The 25639-nt window shown below is 42.2% G+C and overlaps 1 protein-coding gene across 1 annotated transcript in view; it reads left to right on the plus strand.

Annotated features, from left to right (window-relative positions):
* The first annotated feature begins 2716 nt into the window (after positions 1–2716).
* Positions 2717–25639, plus strand: part of DNAJC8 (DnaJ heat shock protein family (Hsp40) member C8) — a 28332-nt gene continuing 5409 nt past the window's right edge. Inside the window, exons 1-7 of the mRNA XM_075195903.1 lie at positions 2717–2828; positions 4460–4561; positions 7770–7826; positions 21920–21986; positions 22276–22370; positions 24379–24450; positions 24822–24913. Coding sequence (XP_075052004.1) covers positions 2760–2828; positions 4460–4561; positions 7770–7826; positions 21920–21986; positions 22276–22370; positions 24379–24450; positions 24822–24913 — 554 coding nt within the window. The 5' untranslated portion in view covers positions 2717–2759. The remainder of the gene's footprint in view (positions 2829–4459; positions 4562–7769; positions 7827–21919; positions 21987–22275; positions 22371–24378; positions 24451–24821; positions 24914–25639) is intronic.

Consider the following 25639-nt stretch of genomic DNA (forward strand, 5'->3'; position numbering starts at 1 on the left):
CTAAGATACATAGTAATTTCTTGTGGAAATGAGAGAATGCTTCTAGCATGCGTGTATGGTGGGGGAGGAATTGGAAGGGAGAAACAGCAGATTTAAACCAATTTTTTGCGTCAAAGGGTGCAAAGAAAACTGAAACAAAGCCACTGTCATGTCATAGCCTTCAAACTTCATTGCGCTCCGTTGCATTTCTTTCATTATTCATTATTTACGTTTAGTAGGTAGCAGGGGCAAGCAACTGACATGGACTGTAAAAATATTAGAAGAACTTTATTATAGCTTTATGGCTTCAAAAAATGATGTGTGTTGATTTTGTCTTGTTTATGTACAATTAGTACATGTACGTTGTTTTCGTCAAGGTCAAGATATATATTCGCAACAGCAAGATCGCATGTACAGATAGCAGCTGATGCTCAGGTGATTAGTCCACCTAAACGTTTTAATAAAGAGGGTTTGAAGGTTCTGAATAAATCTATTGGAATAATATACTGAAAAATTAGCAAGCCCAAAATTGGGGCCCCTGGGCAACTGCTCGGCATGCCCATGCATTAAGACGGCTCTGGGCTGCTTTTTCAAGTTTTAAAAACCCATGTTTCTTCACTCTAGAGAAGCGAACACAGCTGTGTATGACAAGGCATTTACTAACATCCAGCTTCTGGTGAATGTACATACGGGTGAATTTATTAAAGTGCAAAAAGGTCTATATCTGTCGAAAACAGGTGTTTTTGCCAGAGATAGGGCTTTGGCCTATGAGGTCTATGCATTAATATAATGCAGTCCCAGTAAATATGCATCACTGCAAATCGCAGCAGTGTATGCTGTGAAGATACCGGGTTTTCTGGACGAATTCTACCTGCTTAACTCTGGCTGGCCACCAATGGGTGCCTTCCTAGGCCAGGGAAGCCTACCCACTACCTTCTAAGGTTCTTATTAGTCACTCAGGCAAATGTAGTTAGAAAGTAAAGCAATACATTTATTGTAATAAAAACAATCACTAGATTATTATGTACACACTGTAAATAAATGTCAGGTTTAAGGAGCTACAGTCACCTGGATGTCCTGACTTAAAGACCCATGGAGTTATTTTCTTAGCTGCAGCTGTAGTCAATTGGTAGAGAATGAAAACTCTAAACTAGCTACACTGCACCTTTCATGAATCAAATCCAAGAATGAATATCCCCTCCACCCCTGGAGTGGCTCCTTATATCTATAGGGTCACATTTACACAGTGCTTTCCCCTCCCTGGGCAAACCCCTGGGCCTTTCCTTGTTAATCATTGGTAAGTCCTGGACTAGGGAGGGTTGGAGAGGGGAGTGGAAATGAGCTGTAATTCCACAGAACCTCCCCCTCCAGATTGTAGACCAAACGTCTGGAGTAATCTTGTAAGAACAATAGATACTAATTAGCCTTCAACCTCACCAGTATATTGTAACCTGATCCCTACCCATAACCCCCCTGGCTTCACTTTAAAGACAATGGATAATAACCTCACTGCCACATCAACAATATACAATAACCAATTTACATATTTACAATGAGCTACAATGTCCCCTTATCCACATGTAATTAGACACTGCAGTTGTAATCTGTTGAGCTGGGGAACAAAAGCAAGGGTTATAAAAAGTACTTGCTATAATCCACATTATGTGAGAAACGAGGGACAGGCTGGTTAAAGTGTTATAAAAATTGTTTCGTCAGACATACTTAGGCAACGCTCTTATGCACCATCTTGGGCTACTCTGGCAGTCCCGGCGAAGTGACCCCTCTGAATCTGTCGTTCCTATTTAACGGCAGCCTAGCACTGCCGGTGAAAGGAGGAAGTGCTATGCGCATAGTACTTTCACAGTGAGGGATCCAGCGAAGATGGAGAGGCATCAGCTGGATCCCATAGACACTGACAGGTAACGCCATTCTGAGATGGTGTTACCTTTTTGCAAAATCAAAAGCTTTTCAAACCTTGATGCAATGCAGAACTGTGCAGCTTCTATATTAATCTATGGGGACTGCGTTAAAAGAAACAGTAAGTGTGTTATGGCAGGAGAAATCAAAAACCTTTGATGCATTTTGCGATTACCATTTTACGGAGAAAACTGCTGTTTTCTCTGTTTCAATGGCTGATCTCAGTGTAATGCACAGAACCCTATATATAGGGGTTACCACTGGCAGTCACAATGTAGAGCATGGGGAAGCTTATTTAACAAGGATCATGGTGGTATAAGTACTGCTAAAAAGCTTCTTCTGTTATCACCAATCCAGGATGGTAATGACATGAGAAAAGGAGAATTAGAATACAACAATTTGTACATTACCAATATTTTGAAAATGTTTACCTACGTTTTACAATTTAATTTTTTAGCATTTTCTAATTTGTGGAACTGTAATTCCTAGTGTACGCTTCCAATTTCACTGCACATGCGCATACCGCAGAGACTGGCCCGACGAAGCAGCAAGTAAACCCATAGCACTTCGGGACAGTATGGAGGAGGCAGATCATCTGCCTTGGCGAGATTTTAGTAGTGATGGCGATAGTTCATTTTCTATCAGCCGCATCGCCATATATTACTATATTAATAAAAAGTCCCCATTTTCTTGTCACACAGCGCTCACTATGAGCCTGATAGACACCGTGCTCAGTTGAAGGCACAGTAATGACACTCTCCAGACTCCCCCGGAAGTGAAGGGGTTACACATGACGTAAGTACGCAGAGGGAATGCCTCCATCCTATGTGGTAACGTAAGTGTGCTTTGCGCTTGGCGGCAAGATGGCGGCTCCTGGGGCCGAAGGACCGTCTGGGGCGGGGGATGACGCTTTCTCAACGTTTTACACCGAGGTGACGTTACTGCGATGATAGGATCGATATTGTGGGGGCTCGGGTAATATCCGGTTATGTAGCACAGCTCAGATATGTGTGCGGTGTGGAGCACGGAGCTTTCTCTTTGTACAGGGATGTCAAACTGTGTATCAGATGGTGCTGGTAGACTATACTGTAGTCCCACAGTCTCTTATTCCCGAAAACGTAGTTGGTTTGTTGAAATCTTTAAATACATTTGGACCACTGATTTCACAGCACATATGCCCATGATTGTCGTGCATAAAATGCAATTGGATCAAGCCTATCTCAAAGTGCATCTGAGTGTGACAACTGCGCTCCAAAGTTGGCACACTGGAATCTTTTTTACTGTTTTTTAAGGCCAAGCAAACTGGTGCTTTTAAAAATGCTCAATGACTTTGGGATTTTTAAAAAAAAACTATTACACAGGGTTGTGACCACTACAGCTGTATCTGTCCATGATCACAACTCCTCATTTATGCCTGTAAAATATGTACATATAAACACAGCACATTTGGACCAATTATTAAATGTTTTTATTGTGAATGAAAACAAGTATAATTATTCTAAACAATAGTGATCAAACTGAGCAGATGGTGGTCCATGCACTGGATTTAATTCTGAACTTAGGTGCCCTTTCCATAAATGTAAACATTGGTAACCCCCAAAGTGGTTATGGGCATAAAATCTGGAACCAAAGTAGCCACAATGACATTTTTTATAATTGTATGAGTAAGTATACATATAGAGATGCCCTACATGCAATACAGTTGATTCTTTTTCCGGGTTTGAACAGTGGCGTCAGAATGCATGACTTTTTTTTCTGCACTTTGAATGTGGGCCACTGATTTTACAGTGCATATAAACATTTAAGCTTTTTTAAAAGGAAATGGCTATTAAAAAATAAAAAAAAATAATGGCATGTTTGCACACATGTGCAGAGAGTATATTCTATTGAAACAGAGGGTTTTCAAACTGTATTTTTTTTATCTGTAGATACATAGAGATTGGAAGCAGATTAATGATTTCAATGTAGCCGATGTACGTGCCAGATCCATCAAGTAAACAGTGATTCAATAGCACTTAGCAATACTACACTTTTGTAGACCTTCAGTTTCAGGTAAAAAGGCTTATGTTATGGGAAATCGCCTAAATTAATTTCAGGTACACAAGGAACATACCAGTAGGCTTTAATAGTGCAGTATTTCTTAAATATATAAATTTGAACAAAAGATTAAAAGTGCATACATCTAAAAGTCCTAGTTGTGAGAACCTACTTACCCATAATGAGCAACTTTAGAAAATTCAGAAGAGATTACCTTTTACCACTGACATTTATTTTTAGTTTCCCAAATATTGGACATGACAGGCAGCATTCATAGCTTGTCAAATATTTAGAAAATTCAGTGTGTACTAATATACTTTTTATTCTAGAGATCAGTAATTTTTATTTCCACAGCTATTCCAGCTGTGGTAGCTTCACACTGAACCAGTAATACCACATGTGCAAATTAAGTGCATGTGTGTATCTCTTCTGAAAGACTTGGGTTTCTTTGTTTTTTTGCAGTTTCATTTTAAATATTATAGAAAATATTGTTTATCCTAATGTTCATTGTTTTTTGTATGCACAGGTTAAACAGATTGAGAAAAGAGATTCTGTTCTTACTCCAAAGCAGCAGATAGAGAGGCTGATAAGACCTGGAGCCTCCTATTTCAACTTGAATCCTTATGAGGTACCAACTGATCTAGCACACATTTTCAACTAAGGGAACATTGTCAAAAATAGAATCTTTGCAAAACAATATGACCTTAATCTGTGAAGTGCAAAACTCACTGTTGTCTCAGTACTATTTTAAGTCCTTATACACTTTCCTTTACTAACAAGTCCATTGTGTTATTATCAGTATTTATGCTTATATTATGCCATGTAATAAGCCAGCTGTTAATAGTAATACCTAATATTATATCAACTGTAGCAGTCTTGCCCAGTAACATATGAGCAACACTAATAGTGCACATCTGGCATAGCAACTGTAGTAGTAGTAGTGTCACCAGTAACAGTAATAAGTCACAAGTAGCAGTAATGCAAATAATGTCAGCTGTGACATGTCTGCTCAGCAATATGTGCAGCTCTGTCTCCCACCACAGACCCCTGCACAGCACTTGTGTTTCACAGGCCAGGGGTTGCATTCTGCTACATAATTACTGCCTTTTGCACTATCACACAATCATACTATAGATTTCTGCTGATAATGCGATTATGTTTTGCAGAAGCCGGTTTTCATTGAAGCAGGAAGCAATCACCGGCTTCTGGAGAATAGTTATGCTGTGCAGTGGTCTGTCTAGAGGTGGGTTGTTGGGCTGACTTCAGAGGGCACAGTGGTGGCCACCCTCTGAATAATGAAAATAGAGCTGCACAGGCAGCCTTTAGTGGGCTATAGTGGCATCATGTTGTCGCTCACCTGCTTTCCCTATGCATTGTATGGGGTCGAGTATTGTCCTTATCTTTAGTATAGGAAAGTTTTTAAAAGCAAAGCTGCTGCACTGTAAGATCTTAAGCTTTGCAGCTAGCCATAGGAGTCAGTTCAGTATTAGAATTCCCCCCAGGATTTAAATAACATAAATCTAAAAAAGAAAGATCCGAATATTCATTTTGCAAAAATAATTAACAGTTGAATAGTTCTGTAATAAAAAAAAAAGAAAAGTTATTTTTCTCAGGGGGTGGAGAGAATGGAGCTCTAAGGGAATGGATGTGCTCCTTATATATCCTGATTAATCCCACACAGGCCAACATTGGCTGTTCTGTTTGAAGCCCAGGCTGTAGTTCCAGCCTACGGGAACACAAATATAAGAAACTGCAGTTAACTGTCAAACCTCAATTACAGACCCGGTTACCTTGACAAGAACTTAAATTAATCAGATATGAATTGTATAAGGTCAAGAATCATGTGACTGAAACAGGTGTGTTTTGGCCTGTGAGACTGGCCCCTCCTGTCGGAATCAGAATTGGTTTCAATAAAAAGGCACATGGTGTCTATGGAGGCCTGAATCACTTAAGGTGCAAACACGGATTGTGGGTCGTCAAGAGAGGGCAGTGGAGAACTTGCCTGAAAAATTGCTGGGAAAATTGTGGGTTAAATTCTTGACTAAGTCACCTAACTTTCACTATTGTTATTGAGAATGAGAGATTTCCTACAGACATGGCTTAATCCATGCCAGCTCAATCCATGCTCGTTAATGTCTGAGATCTGGATGTTGTACACCAGAAGGCTGGTGGTGGCGGCATTGCTATACATGAATTAAAGCTATCCTCCTTCCTGGTTTTTTTCTATGTCAATAAAAGCAAAGAGGTACTTTTTAATCCTTTTTAAAAGCTGTATGAAATGATTCAGCTGTGTCATGGTGTTCCCACCTCACCTTCGAGTCAATATTATGGAAAAATATTTAGTTTTTTTTTTAAATATCCTGTAGATGTTCAATAGTGACTGGAATGCATAAGCATTCACAGGAGTGAGGGAAGTCTACTTGGCAGACTAACTCCTATGACAACTCCCTTGAAATGCTCAAAGGCTCCATAATATTACAGTGCCATAGTGTTTTCATTGCTTTCAGTTATCTTCTGGGATTTTCTTTTGTATAGTTGGGGTGGTCGATATTGTGGGTATTTGGACATATTAGGGAAGTGGTACAGCTGCTGTCATGACCCACCACAGATCTAGTTCCAGCATGGAAAGTAATTCTTGGTGTCTTTCTAGCTGTGAGGTTACTAACTTCTGTTTCTGCGCACATTTACGGCAATGAAACTTGTTTTTGCTTGCACCCCATCATTGACTACAGCATCACGCTGTAACATAACTGCAAGGATGCTATGGAACCTCAGGGCTAATTAAATTGGCCCCATAGTGTACTAAAGGAGGTAATAAATGCACATAAGCAATAGTTTCTTGGTAAAACCTTGAACCTTCTAAATGCGCAGAAGAGCTACAGTTTTTGTAAGCCTTCAAATCAGAGCTGAAATCTTCCAGAACTAGACAAAAAAGTTAACTGAAAACAAAATGCACAGTGTACAACAAAAAAGTAACTAGTGTCCATGGTATAGCAAAAAAGTACTGTACAAAGCAGACCTAATTATTCACCTTATTATATAAACCTATGCCCACCATGGTCCACGGATGGCATCGACATGGATACTCGCCCTCTCTTCTGCCATTCATATGCAGGTAGCAGTGCATGGTCACTGTACACCTTTCACATTGCTAACAGGAAGCTTTGCCTGGCAGTTCTGTAATGCCTGCAGTTGAGTTTGATGCTGTAGCCACTTCTCCACTGTATGCTAACCCAAATTGTGCACCACTATTCTATTAAAGGGGAGAAGTTATACATACTGAGAAGTAAAACAAAATTATAAAAAATGTATGCTTTTTAAATAAAGTGTGATTTTTATCAAGTATCTGAGTATAAGCAAATATGTGTTTTCTCATTTGTGTCTATTTGTACGTTAAAAAAAAACAAAACAAAAAAAAACTAGATCAGATATAGATCATATGTTGTATACAGTTGTTGGGCTTTCTAAAAGTACACTGAAGCCATATATTTGCATTTACAAAGTGTCTACAACATCCAAATACAAAAATGCTAACGTGAAATATTTACAAAACAAATCCATCATGATATAAAACACTATCTCTCCTTAAAACAAATAAATATAAAGTAGCATCATTATTTGACTGAGACCATAGCAGCTGGGTTTGTTGAGAGAGCAGCTTTTATTATCATCATTTTGTTCTAGTGCTCTTCCTTGCAGTTCAGGAGTGATACAACTTGTGGTGTTAGTTGTAAACATTGTCTTGTACTCCATGTTTCTTTCATGTGCTGTTAGCATTTGGGAATTTTTCATTTCGTCATGCAGTTAATGGGAATGTGTGCACTTTTTTTTTTTAGGTTCTGCAACTAGACCCAGAGGCTACAGACGAGGAAATAAAGAAAAGATTTCGTCAGGTAACGCATATTCTTAATTACTGTAAAATTTAGAGAGCTTTCATGAATGGTTGTGTTTTATGTTATGATATTATACATTTTTTTTTATTGATTCTGTTTATTAACAAATTTAAACATTAAAACAAACATTACAAATATAATCCTTCAAATATAGTATCTTTCTATGAGAGGAAAGATAAATATAAATATATGTCACGGGTGCCGCGAGCCAGCCAGAAAAAATAGAAACAAAAAAAAACGTACAAATCCGCGCGGCGTCGGGACCCTGCATCCTCCTCTCTCACGCAGCTCGACATTCAGTGACAAGCTGCGTGAGAGAGGAGGATGCAGGGTCCCGGTGCCGCGCGGATTGGTAATTTTTTTGTTTTGTTTTGTTTTGTTTTTTTGTTTCTATTTTTTCTGGCTGGGTCGCGGCAGAGTGAGAGGGAGTGTGATAGGTGGCAAGCTAGAGGAGGGGACAGTGTGATAGGTGGCAAGCTAGAGGAGGGGACAGTGTGATAGGTGGCAAGCTAGAGTAGGGGACAGTGTGATAGGTGGCAAGCTAGAGGAGGGGACAGTGTGATAGGTGGCAAGCTAGAGGAGGGGACAGTGTGATAGGTGGCAAGCTAGAGGAGGGGACAGTGTGATAGGTGGCAAGCTAGAGAAGGGGACAATGTGATAGGTGGCAAGCTAGAGGAGGGGACAGTGTGATAGGTGGCAAGCTAGAGGAGGGGACAGTGTGATAGGTGGCAAGCTAGAGGAGGGGACAGTGTGATAGGTGGCAAGCTAGAGGAGGGGACAGTGTGACAGGTGGCAAGCTAGAGGAGGGGAACAGTGTGACAGGTGGCAGGCTAGAGGAGGGGACAGTGTGATAGGTGGCAAGCTAGAGGAGGGGACAGTGTGATAGGTGGCAAGCTAGAGGAGGGGACAGTGTGATAGGTGGCAAGCTAGAGGAGGGGACAGTGTGATAGGTGGTAAAGCTAGAGGAGGGGAACAGTGTGATAGGTGGCAAGCTAGAGGAGGTGAACAGTGTGATAGGTGGCAGGCTAGAGGAGGGGAACAATGTGACAGGCAGGGCCGGATTAACCTGAGGTCTAACTGGGCTACAGCCCAGGGGCCTCAGGCATCCAGGGGGCCCTTGACAGAGCTCAGCAGAATTATTGATCGGGGCAGGGGCGCCCCCGGCCCGATCAATGCTGAGCTCTGTCACTGCAGTCCTCCTTCTCCGGCGCTCAGTAATCTCCTTATTGAGGAGATCTCGCGAGAGTGTCACGAGATCTCCTCAGTAAGCAGCTTACAGCGCGCCGCGGAAGGAGGACTGCAGTGACAGGAGAAGGTAAGCGCTTGGGGGGGGTCGGCTAACGGGGGGAATGGGGGCCCCCTTAGCCCAGGGGCCTCCATTCCGTTAATCCGGCCCTGGACAGAGGGCAAGGGGAGGGGGACAGCGTGACAAGGGGCAAGGGGAGGGGGACAGCGTGACAAGGGGCAAGAGGAGGGGGACAGCGTGACAGATGGCAAGAGGAGGGGGACAGCGTGACGGGGCAGAGGAGGGGGACAGCGTGACGGGGCAGAGGAGGGGGACAGCGTGACGGGGCAGAGGAGGGGGACAGCGTGACGGGGCAGAGGAGGGGGACAGCGTGACGGGGCAGAGGAGGGGGACAGCGTGACGGGGCAGAGGAGGGGGACAGCGTGACGGGGCAGAGGAGGGGGACAGCGTGACGGGGCAGAGGAGGGGGACAGCGTGACGGGGCAGAGGAGGGGGACAGCGTGACGGGGCAGAGGAGGGGGAACAGCGTGACGGGGCAGAGGAGGGGGAACAGCGTGACGGGGCAGAGGAGGGGGAACAGCGTGACGGGGCAGAGGAGGGGGAACAGCGTGACGGGGCAGAGGAGGGGGAACAGCGTGACGGGGCAGAGGAGGGGGAACAGCGTGACGGGGCAGAGGAGGGGGAACAGCGTGACGGGGCAGAGGAGGGGGAACAGCGTGACGGGGCAGAGGAGGGGGAACAGCGTGACGGGGCAGAGGAGGGGGAACAGCGTGACGGGGCAGAGGAGGGGGAACAGCGTGACGGGGCAGAGGAGGGGGAACAGCGTGACGGGGCAGAGGAGGGGGAACAGCTTGACGGGGCAGAGGAGGGGGACAGCGTGACGGGGCAGAGGAGGGGGCAGCGTGCCTGGACGCAGAGGGGGCATATTTGCATACAACTAAATAAGTATTTCTGTCCTGACCTAAATACTTATTACATTTTTTTGACCCAACTACTTCTAAAACAGGACTGCTCAGTAATTATTTTGGAAGGGTGCCTTGAAAAAATTATGGAGACTCTAAGGGTGCCGCGAACTGCAAAAGTTTGGGAACCACTGGTCTAAAGTTTAATGAGAATTGAATTCAGGAAGGGAGCATCAAAAGGGTGGGGGGACGTGGTTTAGGTATAGAGAGGGATTATACTGAGATTGCTGCACCCCCATTGCAAACATAAAAAGCCTACATTAAGAATAAAATATTAACTTGAATAGCATAGTGAAAACTGAGGAGTGGAAGTCAAACAGGAAATCCATTTTGGGTAATTTCCAATATGTATCTTGGATGTGCTCTCTTTTGTATGTTCCTTAGCTTTTCTATCTTCCTGCCAAGAGCAGGAATAACCGTGACAACACAATCTTCAATGGTTTAGGACAAATCTTGTATACTGTAAGACATTTTAATCGTAATGAAAGTGCTAGAGATGTGAATCAGCAGAGTGGTGATTTTCTTGACGGTCTCATGTATAGGTGTGTATAAGGAATTCTGTCCTGTTTTATGTGCATCTAAAATTAGATACTTGTTTGTATGGCTGCTAACATCTAGGCAGAATTTGACACAATCTTGAAAAGCATGGAAGTCATGCATGTGCTTATAATGAGCTAGTTGGATCCATCTGTTGTCCACCTTCTAAAATTCCAACTTTTCTGGTCCATTTGGAAGACAGAATTAAATAAAAGTGTTGTTTGGGAGCTAAATGATGATGGCCAACCTGCACTCTGAAACTAGTGCCATGCCTATAGTTGATTGAATTATGGGGTAGTCTCGCAATCCAAGAAAGATTATGGAGACATTGATCACAGGTTTCTTAGCGCATTTGTGCTAATGTATTTGCTATTTTTGGAAAAATGTTACAAAGATGTACAAAGTCTTTTCCATGAATAACTCTGTTGTGTTTCAACATCAATGGACAGGACCATTGCTTGAGTGTCATGGGTCTTGGCATAATATGAGATTAATCAGTCATGTAGTCTTACAAATCCACCTGGGTTATTCATTTAACAGATAAGTTGTTTAAAGCAATTGGAAATAAGTTTTCTCTTTCATCCTATCTGGGTGACACTGCTATCATGGGTTGTGTGAGGGGAGTACAGTTTGGCACTTTACTAGTTAACTTGTTAATGTACCACGTTGACAAAACCCTCCCCTCTGCAACCCCCCTGTAGCCTCTTTTAGTTGAGTGCCAAGGGAGTTGGGCTTACTTATGATGGATGGTTTAATTCTTTAGTTGAAACTATTTTATTTAACTTATTTTTCATTTTTTTTTATTCCTTTACATAAGTGTGCTCTGTCCTACCATCACAGAGCACACTCGTTCAGCGAAAGATGCAGCCGTCAGGCAGTGAGAGCCAGCATTTTTTATCTCCCCTTTTATCAGTGCTGACAGGCGGCTTATAAAGCCGTTGTCACACTGATCCTTACCCGATTACCGGCGCTGCCACAAGTGGTAGAGAGCGCTGGTAATCAATAGCGTTGGAAGCTGCCCTTCCTGGATTATACCACGTCCCTTCCTGAGAACTGGAGGGGAGGGTCTTGGTTATTACTTATAGCAGCCACAGTAATAAAGATTGGGCAATTACTGCTTATTGAAGAAGTAGCAGATCTCCATTGCCGGCATTGCTATATAAACGAGGGGCAGGATGGGGGGAGCTAAGGATATTTGAGCTCCCCCGCCTGCAGGGACACTTTGGCCTATCCCAGGCCACCAAAGCAACTGCCCGGGAAAAGCAGCAGCTACTTCTGATCGGAACACACAAAGCTGCTGACAGACCTCTCCTGCTCCAGACATCTTAACCCTATGGAAGGCTAAGTACTACTAAAATACTTTCTATACTCACTATAATATAGATAGGGGTGTATTAGAAAAAATAATTGGTGCAAATAGCATAATATATAGAATATTACTTGCTTAGATATTTCTTTTGTCTGAAACACATAACCTTAATAGGGACACTATCTTTTGACTTCTGTCATAGAATAGTTAGTATCTTTTACAAAATTATAAATGTATAACTCACGGCGCTAGAAGGATCACATATAGAAGCATGCCAGCATCATAAGATTGGATAGCTGTAACACATAAACAAATACACATAGGGCAATATTGTCCCAACAGAGTGGTAAAGGATCTCTAAAATATCCTTGAGTGCTTAATCCCTCTTCCAAGTGTGTTCTAAGTGGCCAACTGATGAATACAACCACGTGAGGGGATGCCCGCAGGGAATGAGCTTACAAGATAAATTCTTGAAACACAGCACATCAAATCACATCTGATGGTAAAGGCGGTATTATCCTCCACAGAAAACTCCAGCGATGAAGACATATGCACAAAAATAAAGATCGTAGCATGATATAATTTATTAAAATGTATAAAAAGTAAAACAAAGGTTGATCTGCTTCTAGGAGCGTACCACAATGAAAGCAGCAAACAGCATAACGAATGAGAGGTAGAGTAGGTTTACCCGATGACAGTAAACTCCCAAACAGCTGAAATGGATCCCCAGGTAGTCCTCAGAAGATGCCTCTCCGTTCAACCAACGCGGTTCGAATCCAATAGATTCTTTATCAGGGTAACAGGTATGGCAATAAATTGTCCTTATAAACTCTTTTGATCCGGTCACGTGATGTACTCTGCCAATCGCGCCTATTCAGCTGACAGATAACAGTCACATAGGAAGTATCCGGAAGAGATGATCTGCACCATAACGAGGCTTGGATTATTTTAGCATCGCACATGCGCAGATAAGGATTCTCTCTGTATCGCACATGCGCCTGAGACATCTCATCGGAATTGGTGACCGGTCATAATTCTTTCAAGCTCCCGATACATAGATAATAATAAAAATAAATATAAGTAATAAAATCCACATTTGTGCATGTATATTGGAAAATATTATATCAAGTATTTCACTCAGATTATAAAAACAAAAATTCAATAAAAACCTATATATGAATGTGGAAAGGACACATAAGTATATAATAATGCATACTCAGGTATATATATCCCCCTCATTTCTGCCTTTGCTAGCCTTTGGAGTGTGTTCTTATATCTCCAATGTGGTATGATACGTTCTATACCCCAAACTGACTATATATTTGGGGTTGCATTGATGTACCTTTTTAAAATGTTCAGATCAAGTGTGGGTTTCTAGACCTTTCTTTATATTGTTCACATGTTCCCTTAATCAAACTTTTAAGGGTCTTGTGGTCCGGCCCACATATACAAGATTGCAGGTGCATCCGATAGCGTATATAACATTATTCATGTTACATGTTATGAACTGATGGATACGGTAAGTATAGTTATTTCTTGAAAAGGTGTCTAATTTCATACAGTTGGAAGGTGTATTTTTGCACATACTACACATACCGCACCTATAAAAACCAACACTTTTTACATTAGATTGACCAACATCGAAGGTGACGCTTCTTACAATCTTGTCCTTAATATTTGGTGCCTTTCTGTATACAAAAGATGGTGCATCAGGAAGATTCCTGCCTATGACAGGATCTTTTTTCAAAATTGGCCAATGTTTGTGAAATATATTTTCCACCTGTTTATATGCTGCATTATACTGAGAAATAAAAGACCATTCATATCTATTCTTTTGTGATGTCCCTTTACCATGAGTTACCATCGCTTTCTTATCCCATTTACGAACTATACTTTCAGATTTGACTAATAATTCTTCTTTATAGCCTCTACTCCTAAAGCTATTTTTAAGCTCATTAAGTTGATCATTTACTACATCCTCCTCGGTACAGTTCCTTTTTAGGCGTTTCATCTGTCCTATTGGAATATTTGAAAGCCAGTTTTTATGGTGATGGCTATCATAGTGGACATAGCTAGATCTGTCCGTGGGCTTTTTGTAAGTTTTTGTATGTATGGCATTTTCTTTTATATAAACTAAAATATCTAAGAAATTAATAGTCTGATTACTGTGATTAAATGTTAATTCAACATTGGATGTATTTGAATTAAGATATTCAAAAAATTGCATCAGCCAACATTGCGGTCCGTCCCATATAAAAAAAATATCATCAATAAAGCGAATTCATAGCACCAGATTCGCCCCAAAACCACACGAACCCCTAACCCATTCCTCCTCCCATAGGGCCATAAAGAGGTTCGCATAGCTAGGGGCGAATCTGGTGCCCATCGCTGTGCCAATACAGTGCAGATAACAATTATCCCCGAATCGAAAGTAGTTGTTGTTCAATATAAAAACGATCGATTCAATGACAGACTCCTTAAGTTATTCAGCCATATCTATGGTGTTTAGGAAATGAGACACTGATTGAATTCCAAAGTCGTGCCGAATGATGGTATAAAGGGCACGAACATCGGCCGTAACTAAAATATAGCTTTCTTTCCATTGAATACAAGGCAATTTTTCCAAAAAATCTTGTGTCCCTAAGGTAGGCGGGGTTTTTTTTTGGACCAAAGGTTGTAAGAATCCATCTATAACCTCCGACATATTAGAGGTAATTGATCCTGTGTCAGTTAGTATCTTTTGTCTATTTCTTGTGTAATTACCTGTATTACATTTAATTGCTGTGACTCTGTTCCTTATAGAATGTATGACGGGTAAAGCACCTCGTGCAAAATATACCTGTTCGAAGTGTAAAATTAAATTTCCCATTGAATAACAGGTCCCGGGGGCACTTTGTACTGACTGCTGTGGGGTTACCCTAGTAGCGCAGGACCAGACTAACGCACCATCAATAATGGAAACACCAGCATGGGCGGCTGCCCTGACGCAGGGGGTTGCCACATTGGTACAACTGCTTTCTAAACCGGCAGAAATTCCGGCGGTTGCTGCGTTACTCCCTTCAACCTCTGGAACAATAGAACCCCTCATAACAGGCTGCCCCACGGGAACCACTGAGTCCGTTGTCTTGGGACAGGTGGGGGGTCCATCCGTACTCTCCTCTCAAGCCCCTTTTACAGATCGGTTAAACCGTTTCTTTGATGCGTCAAGACCTTTACCCCAAAAAAAGCTACACAGACCCGCTAACCCCCTTTTGTCTCTCTTTGATTCTGAGAGATCCTCTGCAGAGGAGGGCGAGCTTCTAGAGGATTTTGATTCCACACAGGTTATGGACCCAGAGGAATCTTCCAGATATGAGGGGATTGATGACCTGGTGGTAACACTCCGGCAGGCATTAGGTACTCTAGACCTAGAAGAGACTAGAACTACTGATCAAAGTCCCTTTAAAAAGGGCAGGATACAGGCAATCTGCTTTCCTCCAACAGTAGAGCTGAAAGAAAATGTGGAAGCTTCCTGGAAAGAACCTGATCGCAGGTTCGTTATTCCACGAAGGTACCTTGCTCTAACACGAAGACAATATAAACTGTTGGGAACAGGTCCTAAGGGTTGATATGCCACTGGCATGCTTAGCTCGCCACACCGCACTCCCTGTTCCAGGGACAGCCACCCTGCATGATTCCACTGACCATAAGATAGAAGCATCTACATTGCAGCAGGCACTTCATTTAGACCCATGTTTTCATCAGCATGGGTTGCCAGGGCTATGGAAACATTGGATGACCAGTTGGCAACGAGTCTGCAAGATTCATACTTGCTTCCCCTTGCCCTACACCTCAAGGAGGCTTCAGGATACTTATATGAGGCTGGCCAAGGAGGAACCTATGACGGGTCCTGGGATGCAGACACCGAATCAAATAAATCTCTGAAATCTCTCCCTTACTCAGGTGGAGTGTTATTTGGGCCTGAATTGGACAGCATAATTTGCCAGGCCACGGGAGGCAAAAGTACTTGCCTAGGGCATCAAGGTTTGGCTCATTTAGAAAGCCCTTTCGGGGTGGCTCATCTGTTCGGGGCCAAGACACACAAGTCCAGACTATCTGGCACCAGAGTACGCTCGCACCGAGTAGGTCTTCCTCTTCCTTTACAAATCATCCTTCTCCCAAACTCCTAGATAAGCCAGCAGTTTGACTGTTGGCTGTAAGCAAACCAGTTCATGGTGTCAGACCTTAAAGACGCCTATCTCCACGTACCTATCTAGAAGGCACATCGGGCCATTCTCAAATTCACAGTGGGACCTTATCGCTACCAGTTCAGAGCTCTCCCATTAGGCCACTCGAGCGCCAAGAGTGTTTAGAAAAATAATGGCAGTAATGGCGGCTTGTCTTCATTTCAGAAGAGTGCAAGTAGTGCCCTACCTGGACAATCTACTAATCAAGGCTGCCTCTGCTCACCTGCTGGACCTGCAGCTCACCATCAGGATCCTGGAGATGCACGGATGGCTCATAAATTGGTCCAAATCCCAGTTATCTCCTTGCCAGAGAATGACCTTTCTGGGACTAATAATGGATACCAACAAACAAAAGGTATTCCGGAGGATAAATCATGATCCTTGCGGGACACTACAATACAAGTTCTGACCTGCCGCAGACCGTCGGTAGTCTCATGCGTGCGCCTACTAGGAAAGATGGTGTCAACCTTCGAGACTCTTCCTTATGGTCGACTTCACTCTCGCTGCTTCCAATGGGACCTCTTTAAAGAAGTGGTGAGGACCCATTAAAAATTAGAACGCCAACTGATACGCTTGTCACCAAAGGCCAGATAATCCCTCAGATGGTGGGTGGTCCAGGACAATTTGGTTCTCGGCAGGTTCTATGTCCCATGGTCCTGGATCTTAGTATCCACAGACGCCAGCTTATGGGGCTGGAGGCATGTGGACCTTCATTTGAGACTTCAGGGACTCTGGTCTGCTCGGGAGACCTCTCTCCCCATCAACATACTGGAACTGAAAGCAATGCTAATGGCCTTACCAGGCACCAAGACCATCATGGGCACCCATTCCGTCTGCAGTCCGACAACGCCACGGCAATGTCTTTTCCTGGGGCTACCAGGAGTGCATGTGCAATGGAGGTGGCGACTCAGATCTTGAACTGAGCCGAAAACCACGTTCCTCTGCAGTCTTTATTCCAGGCATCCAGAACTTGGAAGCAGACTATCTAAGCCGGCATGCGATTTTGCCGGGGGAATGGTCTCTCCATCCGGAGGTCTTCTAGTGTCTGGTCTTACGATGGGGGACCCCGGACCAAGACCTAATTGCATCTCGTCACATTCGAAAGGTCCAACACTTTTGCTCAAGAGCAAGGGATCCCTTGGCGGTGCTAATCGATGCAATGACAATGCCCTGGGACTTCAGGTTAGGGTACCTGTTCCCTCCCATTTCCATGATTCCCCGTGTCCTTCAAAGAGTCAAGCAGGGCAGGCTCCCAGTCATACTGGTGGCTCCAGTTTGGTCACGGCAAGTCTGGTATGCAGAAATTCTGTGATGGCGGTAGGTCAAGGTTTTTGGTTACCTCTTCAAAAAAGAGCTTCTACAAGGACCAATCCAACATCAAGACTTACCTTGGCTGAATGTAACGGCATGGCTGCTGAAGCCAACCTTTTGCAGGTCTGGAGGGTTCTCTTCATGAGTAGTCGACACCCTCCTCCGTGCTAGAAAACCAGTCTCTGCTCGCATTTACCACCGCATCTGGCGTACCTACATTAGATGTGTGAGAGCCGACCCTGCCACACTGCTTCCTTCTGCCTCTCAAGGGTTTTTGCTTTTCTCCTGGATGGGGGCTTTCGCCTGGGTTTCTTTTTAAAAGGACAGATCTTGGCCCTTTCAGTGTTTTTTCACCTTCGCCTGACAGACATACTGGACGTCTGGACCTTCCTGCAGGAAGTCCTGCATATCCAACGTCCATTTATTCCGCCCACTGCACCCTGGGTTCTCAATCTGGTTGTCACACGTCGGCCCTGTGGACGGGTGTGAGGATACCACCCTTAGCTGGGATGGAAGTTACCCTCTGTGGGATTCAACTCACTCGGGTAGACCAGGATATATCCAAAATAAGACTTTATTACGACAGCACAACACCACAAGACGTTCACAAGTTACAGGGTAAATGGTAGCACGTATCCTCCAGCAGCCTCCTGCAGTCAGCACTCCAAAGTCATAATCTCTGTCCCTTTCAGGGTCTTATCCTCCCGCAATATTACCACTACCGTTTAGCAAAACAGTTATGGTGTCTCCTAGCCTGGGTTACTAGCTCGCACCAACCCTGTCCTGGTAGGGTTCCCTCCAGCGGCACCACAGTGCCTGGCCTAGAGTCCTATTCACTGATGTATTCTACACCAGGATCCTCCAAACTAGCATAGCTCTCCTGGCATTCTCTTTGCCCTATATTATTTTCTCTGTACCCAGGAAGTAGGGTCAAATGTCTCAAAACTCCCCTTTACAGAAGGGGCCTCCCAGTCAACAATTTAGCTGCTAGACATACTGTCCCTGTTACCTTGATTAGACAATAGAATGGCTTGACTCAATTAGCTGTTTTGGCTGGATACACTACACATGGGGTTACAATAGTACATCAAGGAATGACACTGCACGCTTACATGGAACAATAAGACTTTTGACACATTATATCAGCAGGGTTACACAATATAAGTCTGTGATACCTTTTGATACAATTACATTTATATTGACACATATTGATACATTTCCCCATGCTATTTCAACCAATATATTACTGTGGAGGCAAATTACATATGAGTAGAAGTTCTAACCTCATTACCTCTCAGGTTATCTGTTGACCTAGCTAATTAACATGGGCTGCCAGCTAGTTAACTCAGACATTGTTCTGATTACAAACCTCATCTCAGCTGCACCCCATACAATACACATTTGAGACAAATGGTAATTACATTAGCTAGCACAAGCAAAATGACTGCTGTTCTGATATTTTCACACAGTATGGCAATATTGTTTCTATTTATACTACATACAATATCACAGGTAATAGTATGGGCAAAATGTATCCAATAACATGAAATAATAATACACACAATACACCAATGCTCTGGTGTATATACTTAGACTGGGCCAAGGATTAAAAAGTACAATAAACCGTGAGAAACGGGTGATGATTACATAGTTCTCAGTCCAGTAGCACCCCGTTTCCTCACAACGGGCACCAACAGTGTTACCGCTCTCTTGTAAGCGATGAGCCTGGTGTTCTGGTCACATCCTTGGATGGCGACCGTCATCTTGCCTTTGATTCTGCGCATGTGCAAGTCTGTTCTCCACTCTTCAGACCTCCTACTCGTTCCTCATTGGTCACAGCATTCTGGAGCGGTATTTAAACCTACTTCCTCCTGTCGGATGCCTGTTCAAGTTCATTCACTTGCTTTGAGGATCTGGCTCCCTTCGGTCTACCCGAGACTCCTGTTGCTCCAGTGTGGTCTCTGCTTCTCACGAGTACTCCTGTTCGTGCCAGCTGCAGCTCTCTCTCTCTCTCTCCTCAGCATCCGCAGCTGCTACTGCTGTGCCCGAGGTTCCATCTCGTCTCCTGAAGTCATCCACACCTCTTTTGCTCATACTGAACTACCGCTGTTCCAGTGACTCTCCTGCCATGGCTTTGAGTTACCATCATCGGTCACCGTTCGGCATCAGCAGTCTTCTGCTCTCTCTGCTCTGGCTCCTCCTACCAATCTGCCCAGCACTCACCCAGGGGACCGCGACCTGCAGGATAGGGGCAGCTAAGGCCATACCTCCTTGCGGGGGTCCCTGGTGAATACAACCTACTTGTTAGACTCCACACCCCTGAGTGAGCAATACCAAACCTGGCAGATACAAGGAATCCATTAAAGAATCTCGGATTTCGTTACATTGGTCCTTTAATATGCTTCAAGAACCTCTTTGAACTGTTACATACTGCGGAATCACGGTTCGTAACATTTAAGGTTGTGTTTCTACTAGCTATTGCGTCAGCTCGTAGAGTTTCCGAGTTGGGTGCTCTCATGTTGCGAACCATATCTTGTCTTTCACAATGATAGGGTGGTTCTCAGAACAGTTCCTACTATCCTGCCAAAAGTGGTTTGCAGTTTTCATGTTAACCAAGAAATAGTGGTTCCCGTGTTCACATGGGAGCCACAATCTTCAGGGACATGCTCTATGAAGTTTCTGGATGTGGTCAGAGCTTTCCGAATCAATGTCCATAGGACATCAAAGATTCCTTATTTATTTTTATTTGACTCCTCAAAACGAGGATGGCCGACCTCCAAGCAATCGACTGCTAGATGGCTTACGTCGACTATTTAGCAGGCTTATGTCAAAGCTAACCGACCTGTGCCAGATCGTATTGTTGCCCTTTCTACCCGTTCAGTGGGGGAGTCTTGGGCTACGCGAAATGGGGCCTCAGCGGACCAGTTATGCAGAGCAGCCATTTGGTCCTCGGTCTATACTTTTACAAAATGTTATCAATTCAATGTATTTGCGTCTGCAGACGCCAGTTTTGGCCGTAGTGCTCTGTGCCGGACTGTCAGAGCGGTCCCTCCCTTAAGGGGGCTGCTTTAAAACATCCCCATGGTAGCAGTGTCCCCCCCCCCCCCCCAGGTAGGATGAAAGAGAGGATTTTTATACTCATGATAAATCCATTTCTCTATCCCATCTGGGGGACACTGCGTTCCCTCTCTTCTGCTGGTTGGTTGACTCCCCTTCCTTGGAGCTTTATACTTAAACTGAAGAGGCTACAGAGGGGGTTGCAGAGGGGAGGGGTTATGTCAGCATGATATATTAACAAGTAAACTAGTTAAGTGCCAAACTGCACTTCCCTCACACAACACATTATCCAATAACGATTGTCGAATCTCGATTTGTGTTTCCAACACGCAAATATTTATTCTGAAAGTAGCAGAACAATTCAAGCGAAATAATAGTAAGTACAGCCGTTGCTTATCGCAGGCGCTCTGGATCCAGTGTACAGTCATTCAGTCCTGAAATATGCTGAGGAAGAGCCTTTTTCCAGCCATATAAAGTGGGTTATTTGCAGTGGTATGTCTGCATTCAATTTTACCAATTTGCCAAAGCTTAAGTATTCATCTGGTTTCTCAAGGTAGAGTTTGTGTCTTGTATATTATACAGGACTTCTATCTTTACCACTACCATCCAATCCACCTCTGGGAATTCTTGCTGGATTGCACTTAGGACAGGTGCCCTGTCTTTGCTTTTATTATGCACTGCTTATATAGAGGGCTATTTATTAATTTACGTTAAATCATACCAACCAGTTAGTAGTTAGCTTTTATCTATATATAATGCATTGGATATGGAGCAGAGGCAAACTCTATTGGCACAGTTGGGTATTAGACCTTGAGTTTCAGCTGAAGTGGGCAAGTTGATCATAATTCTTTATATGTGCCAAACATTACCGTTCAGCGGTAGTGGCAATACACACCTGAAATAATATTTCAATGCAAATACGTATAAATGCACACACTTTTTATTTGTATCCAAAGCATGGGAATGTAACAATGACTCGCAAATATAGCTGTAAGAGCCTAACTGGTTTCCAGATACTTTCTGAAAGACTGCAGACCTTTCATTCATTTATTTTGGAGCAAAAGTGTTCTTTTGTTTTTACACAATGTGAAGTACATTTGCCATCAACTTGCATTCACTTACTGCTTGCTCCCCATTGAGATCCTTTTCTTTTGCGGCAAGTATTGATCAGGTTTTTTAAAACCTTCCCCAATGAGGTTTTCATTTGTGTAAATGAGAAGTTCGAGGGATTAGGGTTGCCCAAACATGATCCTTACTGAGCAGGATTGGGCATCTCCTGCTCTGACCATTGTAAACATCTGACCTGATCAAATGATCCATGGAGCTCACAGAATTTTAATTATGGGTGGAGTTAGACTTTTACATGTAGCTTCACTATATATTTTGTATTCTTTTAAACTATGCAGATTTAAGAAAAAAATAATCTGCTTTTTGTTTCTTTCTAGTTATCAATACTTGTTCATCCAGATAAAAATCAAGATGATTCTGAAAGAGCACAGAAAGCTTTTGAAGGTAAATTACTAGCGTAAAATCCTTTGCTTGTTTATATATTTTTTTTGTATTGCTTTTGCTTATTTTGTCTACACTTCATCTCCAATGTATCTTATTCTTCATCAAATCCATTTCACGCCATATTTCTGTTGTAACATATTCTTCTTTTGAAAGCAATTTCAATCTAATCCAGTATATACATTGTGCATTGTTGGAGAAATATTAGTTTTATAGTGTAATGTTAATATCCATGTATAAATAGATGTCCCAACTATATTTTTTTAACCTGCTTTCCCTTTGCTTTCTACAGCTGTAGACAAGGCATATAAGCGGTTGCTGGATACTGAGCAGAAGAAGCGTGCACTAGATGTGATCCAGGCTGGACTTGAGTACATTGAACACATTGTGAGTTTTTAAATTTGTTACTGTCTGTCCTTAAATTAGTCAGAAGTCCTACAAAAGCTTCCAAGCTTTTAGGAACACCATAACCCCAAATTAACATTTTCAGATAAGAACCATGAAAAAATACATTGTTCAGTGATAACCTGTTATTCCGCTGCTGCTCTGTTAAAAAGTATTACCTCCCCACTCCATTACAGACAGCTGAAACTTCTCCCGCATCTTTAGGACAGTGTCCTGATGGGATCTCATACAGGTCTAAAAGCTGAGACTACAATCTTTTCCGTTGCTGTGACATCATTGGCCCTGCCCCTGTGTATGAATCCACCAATCCACACAGTGCATTTCGCCAAAGCAAGCCTGCTAAGCTGTCGCTCACTCTGTCTGCTCTGTTAGAGAAGTACCTCCCTTCTAGCATGGCAATCTGCTGCAGAGGAGTGAAAGACAGCAAGGTGAACATATTTAGTTAAGTATAAAAACTCTAGTTATGTCATGTATATTATTCAGCTCAGTAATTCACAACCTTTTGATTTATGTTAATGTCAAATAGTGACTCTCTTACTCTTTAATTATTGTTTGCTATATTTGCAAGTGCCTTTTTCAGCATTTTGTGAGGTTTCTATTCTTTCTTCTTAATAATCATTAACTTTAAATATTTTTAGAAAGTTAATAATAATATCATGCCTAATTGGGTTTACAATTTTTTTTCTGTGCTTAAGAAACAGGAAAACGGGTGACAAAATTAATTGCATATTGCCGTTCATATACAAACAATGCAATATACACTTAAAAAGTATTTTTACTGAATCCACTTGCTCATAAGTTAACAATTGATTGTATACACTGAGGAATCTATTTGAATCCTATTTGCTGGCTTCTGGAACCAAAAGCTTGCCAGATTAGTTTTTAAGAGGAACTACTTTTGATAATGATGGAGTTTGCCCACATTGGCTTCCTAAAGTTTGTATGCAATGACGAAAACAAACATTTAAACCTCAAAATCCTTATTGTAAAAGACAGGTTAAACTGAAAACAATTTTGATTTGTAACTACAGTGTGGACCTAAGGTGGTATAAACCATAAATAAGTGAATGCGCAGCTCAGTCTAGAGGGGAATGAAACCAATACAAATGTAGATAAAGAGGTCTCCACCCCCCCCCCCTTCACCCCCAATCTGACATTCCACTGCAGCTCTGTTGGAAAAAAAATCGTATTAACTCCCCACTCCATTGCAGACAGTGTTTTAACGGGAAAGAAATCCTAAGACGTCACTGGCCCTGTCCAAGTGTTTGAATCAACCAGTCCACACGGCGTTTTTGCACATACAGCCTGCCAAGGTGTCGCTCAAGCTTTGCCTGTTTAGTTAGAGAAGCACATCTAACCTAACATGACAACCTGCTGCAGAGGAGTGAAAGGGAGTCTGGTGGACATGTTAGTGAAGTATGAAGACTCCAGCTGTGTTATGTATGTTTGGCTCTGTAGTACACAGAATTTGCAATATATTAATGTTGGATAAAAACTTTACTTGCTCTTTAAAAAAGATGCTTAAAAAGCTTACGACTGACAAATTTCTGTGTGCATTTCAGTAAGGGGTTTTTTTTTGTTTTTTAAGGACAGTTGCAAACATTCTCCAATTTAAATTTGTTTAATGGGTAAATATACATTTTAATATGTATAGTTTCTGTGTGAGGTCTGCACATTTTCTGTAATTAAACACAATTAAAAAAGTAAATTAAATTACAAAAAGGATTACTGATAAGTAAACTGCTGAACATTGGGCTGATGGTGTGATATTTCTTGCTTTAAGCCAAAAGCTTACTTGGTTAGTCACAGGACACCAGAATGAAAGGAACTATGTTTTCTGTGAAAGTGGTTACCATGTCCTTAGAGGCCAGAAGAATGGCAGGGAGCTGAAACCGATAATAGAGAATATCTGTTCAACAGAAGTCCATAATTAAGATAGGTTTGGCATAGGCCATAGTAATCTTTGGGGTTGTTTTCTTTATTTTTTAAGGTAAAAGAGAAAAAAAAGCAGCTGAAAAAAGAAGGGAAACCATTAGACATTGAAGAAGATGACCCTGATGTTGTAAGTAACACCTAGAATAGATTTTTATGTCCTACACAACCTCTGCCTTGGTTTAATGCTTCTAGATCATAAGAATTGACATATTTTGTGATTGTTATGAGAGAATGTGGATTGCTGCTGTTTTGTTTTTTTTAAAAAAATGTGCCTCAGACACAACCACAATAAATAGATGTAGAGGGAAAAATGTATAAATATTTTAGTTTCCCTTTTACTCTTTATCTCATTCTTGAATGAGGACAAGGATTCTGCATGCTTTTGGCATCTTGCCTGTTTTGTGAATATTCTGTGTGCATGTGAGATAAGGTGGGTTTGTGAAATATATGTGGCTAAGGCAATGCTAGTAAGTTTATAAAACCCTGTTTTTATTTCAGTTTAAACAGGCTGTATACAAACAGACTATGAAGCTTTTTGCAGAGCTGGAAATTAAAAGGAAAGAGAGGGAAACAAAGGAAATGCATGAAAGGTTTGTGTCTAACCTGATGTAACCTATATTTAGTGCCAGATGGTCTGTATCATTTATAGAATGTTAAATGTAATGTTAAACTATAATCATCATTGCAATTTATATAGTGCCACCAATTCCGTAGCGCTGTACAAAGAATGTCATACGCATCAGTCCCTGCAGCATTGAAGCTTACACACTCGAACGCAAGACCTCAACGCTGAGGCAAAAGTGCTAACCACTGAGCCACCGTGCTACCCATAAACTATTTAGTGAAGATACTTTTGTTTCCTTATTCATAAACACTGGGCAGCAGCTTGACACAGGGGTTAGCATTGCTCTGGTCATTGGTTCAATCCCAGCCATGGTCCTATGTCTGTGGAGTGCCTATATTCTTACTGTGTTCTTCTGGGTGCTCCAGTTTCCTCACACAGTCTGTTTTTTGTTAACTGGCTTCTGATGAAATTAATTGTAGTGTATGTTTGTGTGGTTGGGAATATAGATTGTAAGCTCCGCTGGGCAGGGACTAATGTGATTAATTAAAATACTCTCTGTAAAGTGCTGCGTAGTATGTAGGTGCTGTATAAATAACTGGTAAAGAAAATAAACACACAAAACGTTCTCTTCATATGACTGGTCCCTTATTTGCCAATAAATTAAAAGTTCATGTGTTTTTTATTTTTTTTTATTAATTATTTTGTTTTATAGGATATGTGCTATATTTATGTGTACTTGTTGACTGCATTG

Source organism: Mixophyes fleayi, chromosome 2 (assembly GCF_038048845.1).
Source record: "Mixophyes fleayi isolate aMixFle1 chromosome 2, aMixFle1.hap1, whole genome shotgun sequence".
Classification (NCBI taxonomy): Eukaryota; Metazoa; Chordata; class Amphibia; order Anura; family Limnodynastidae; genus Mixophyes; species Mixophyes fleayi.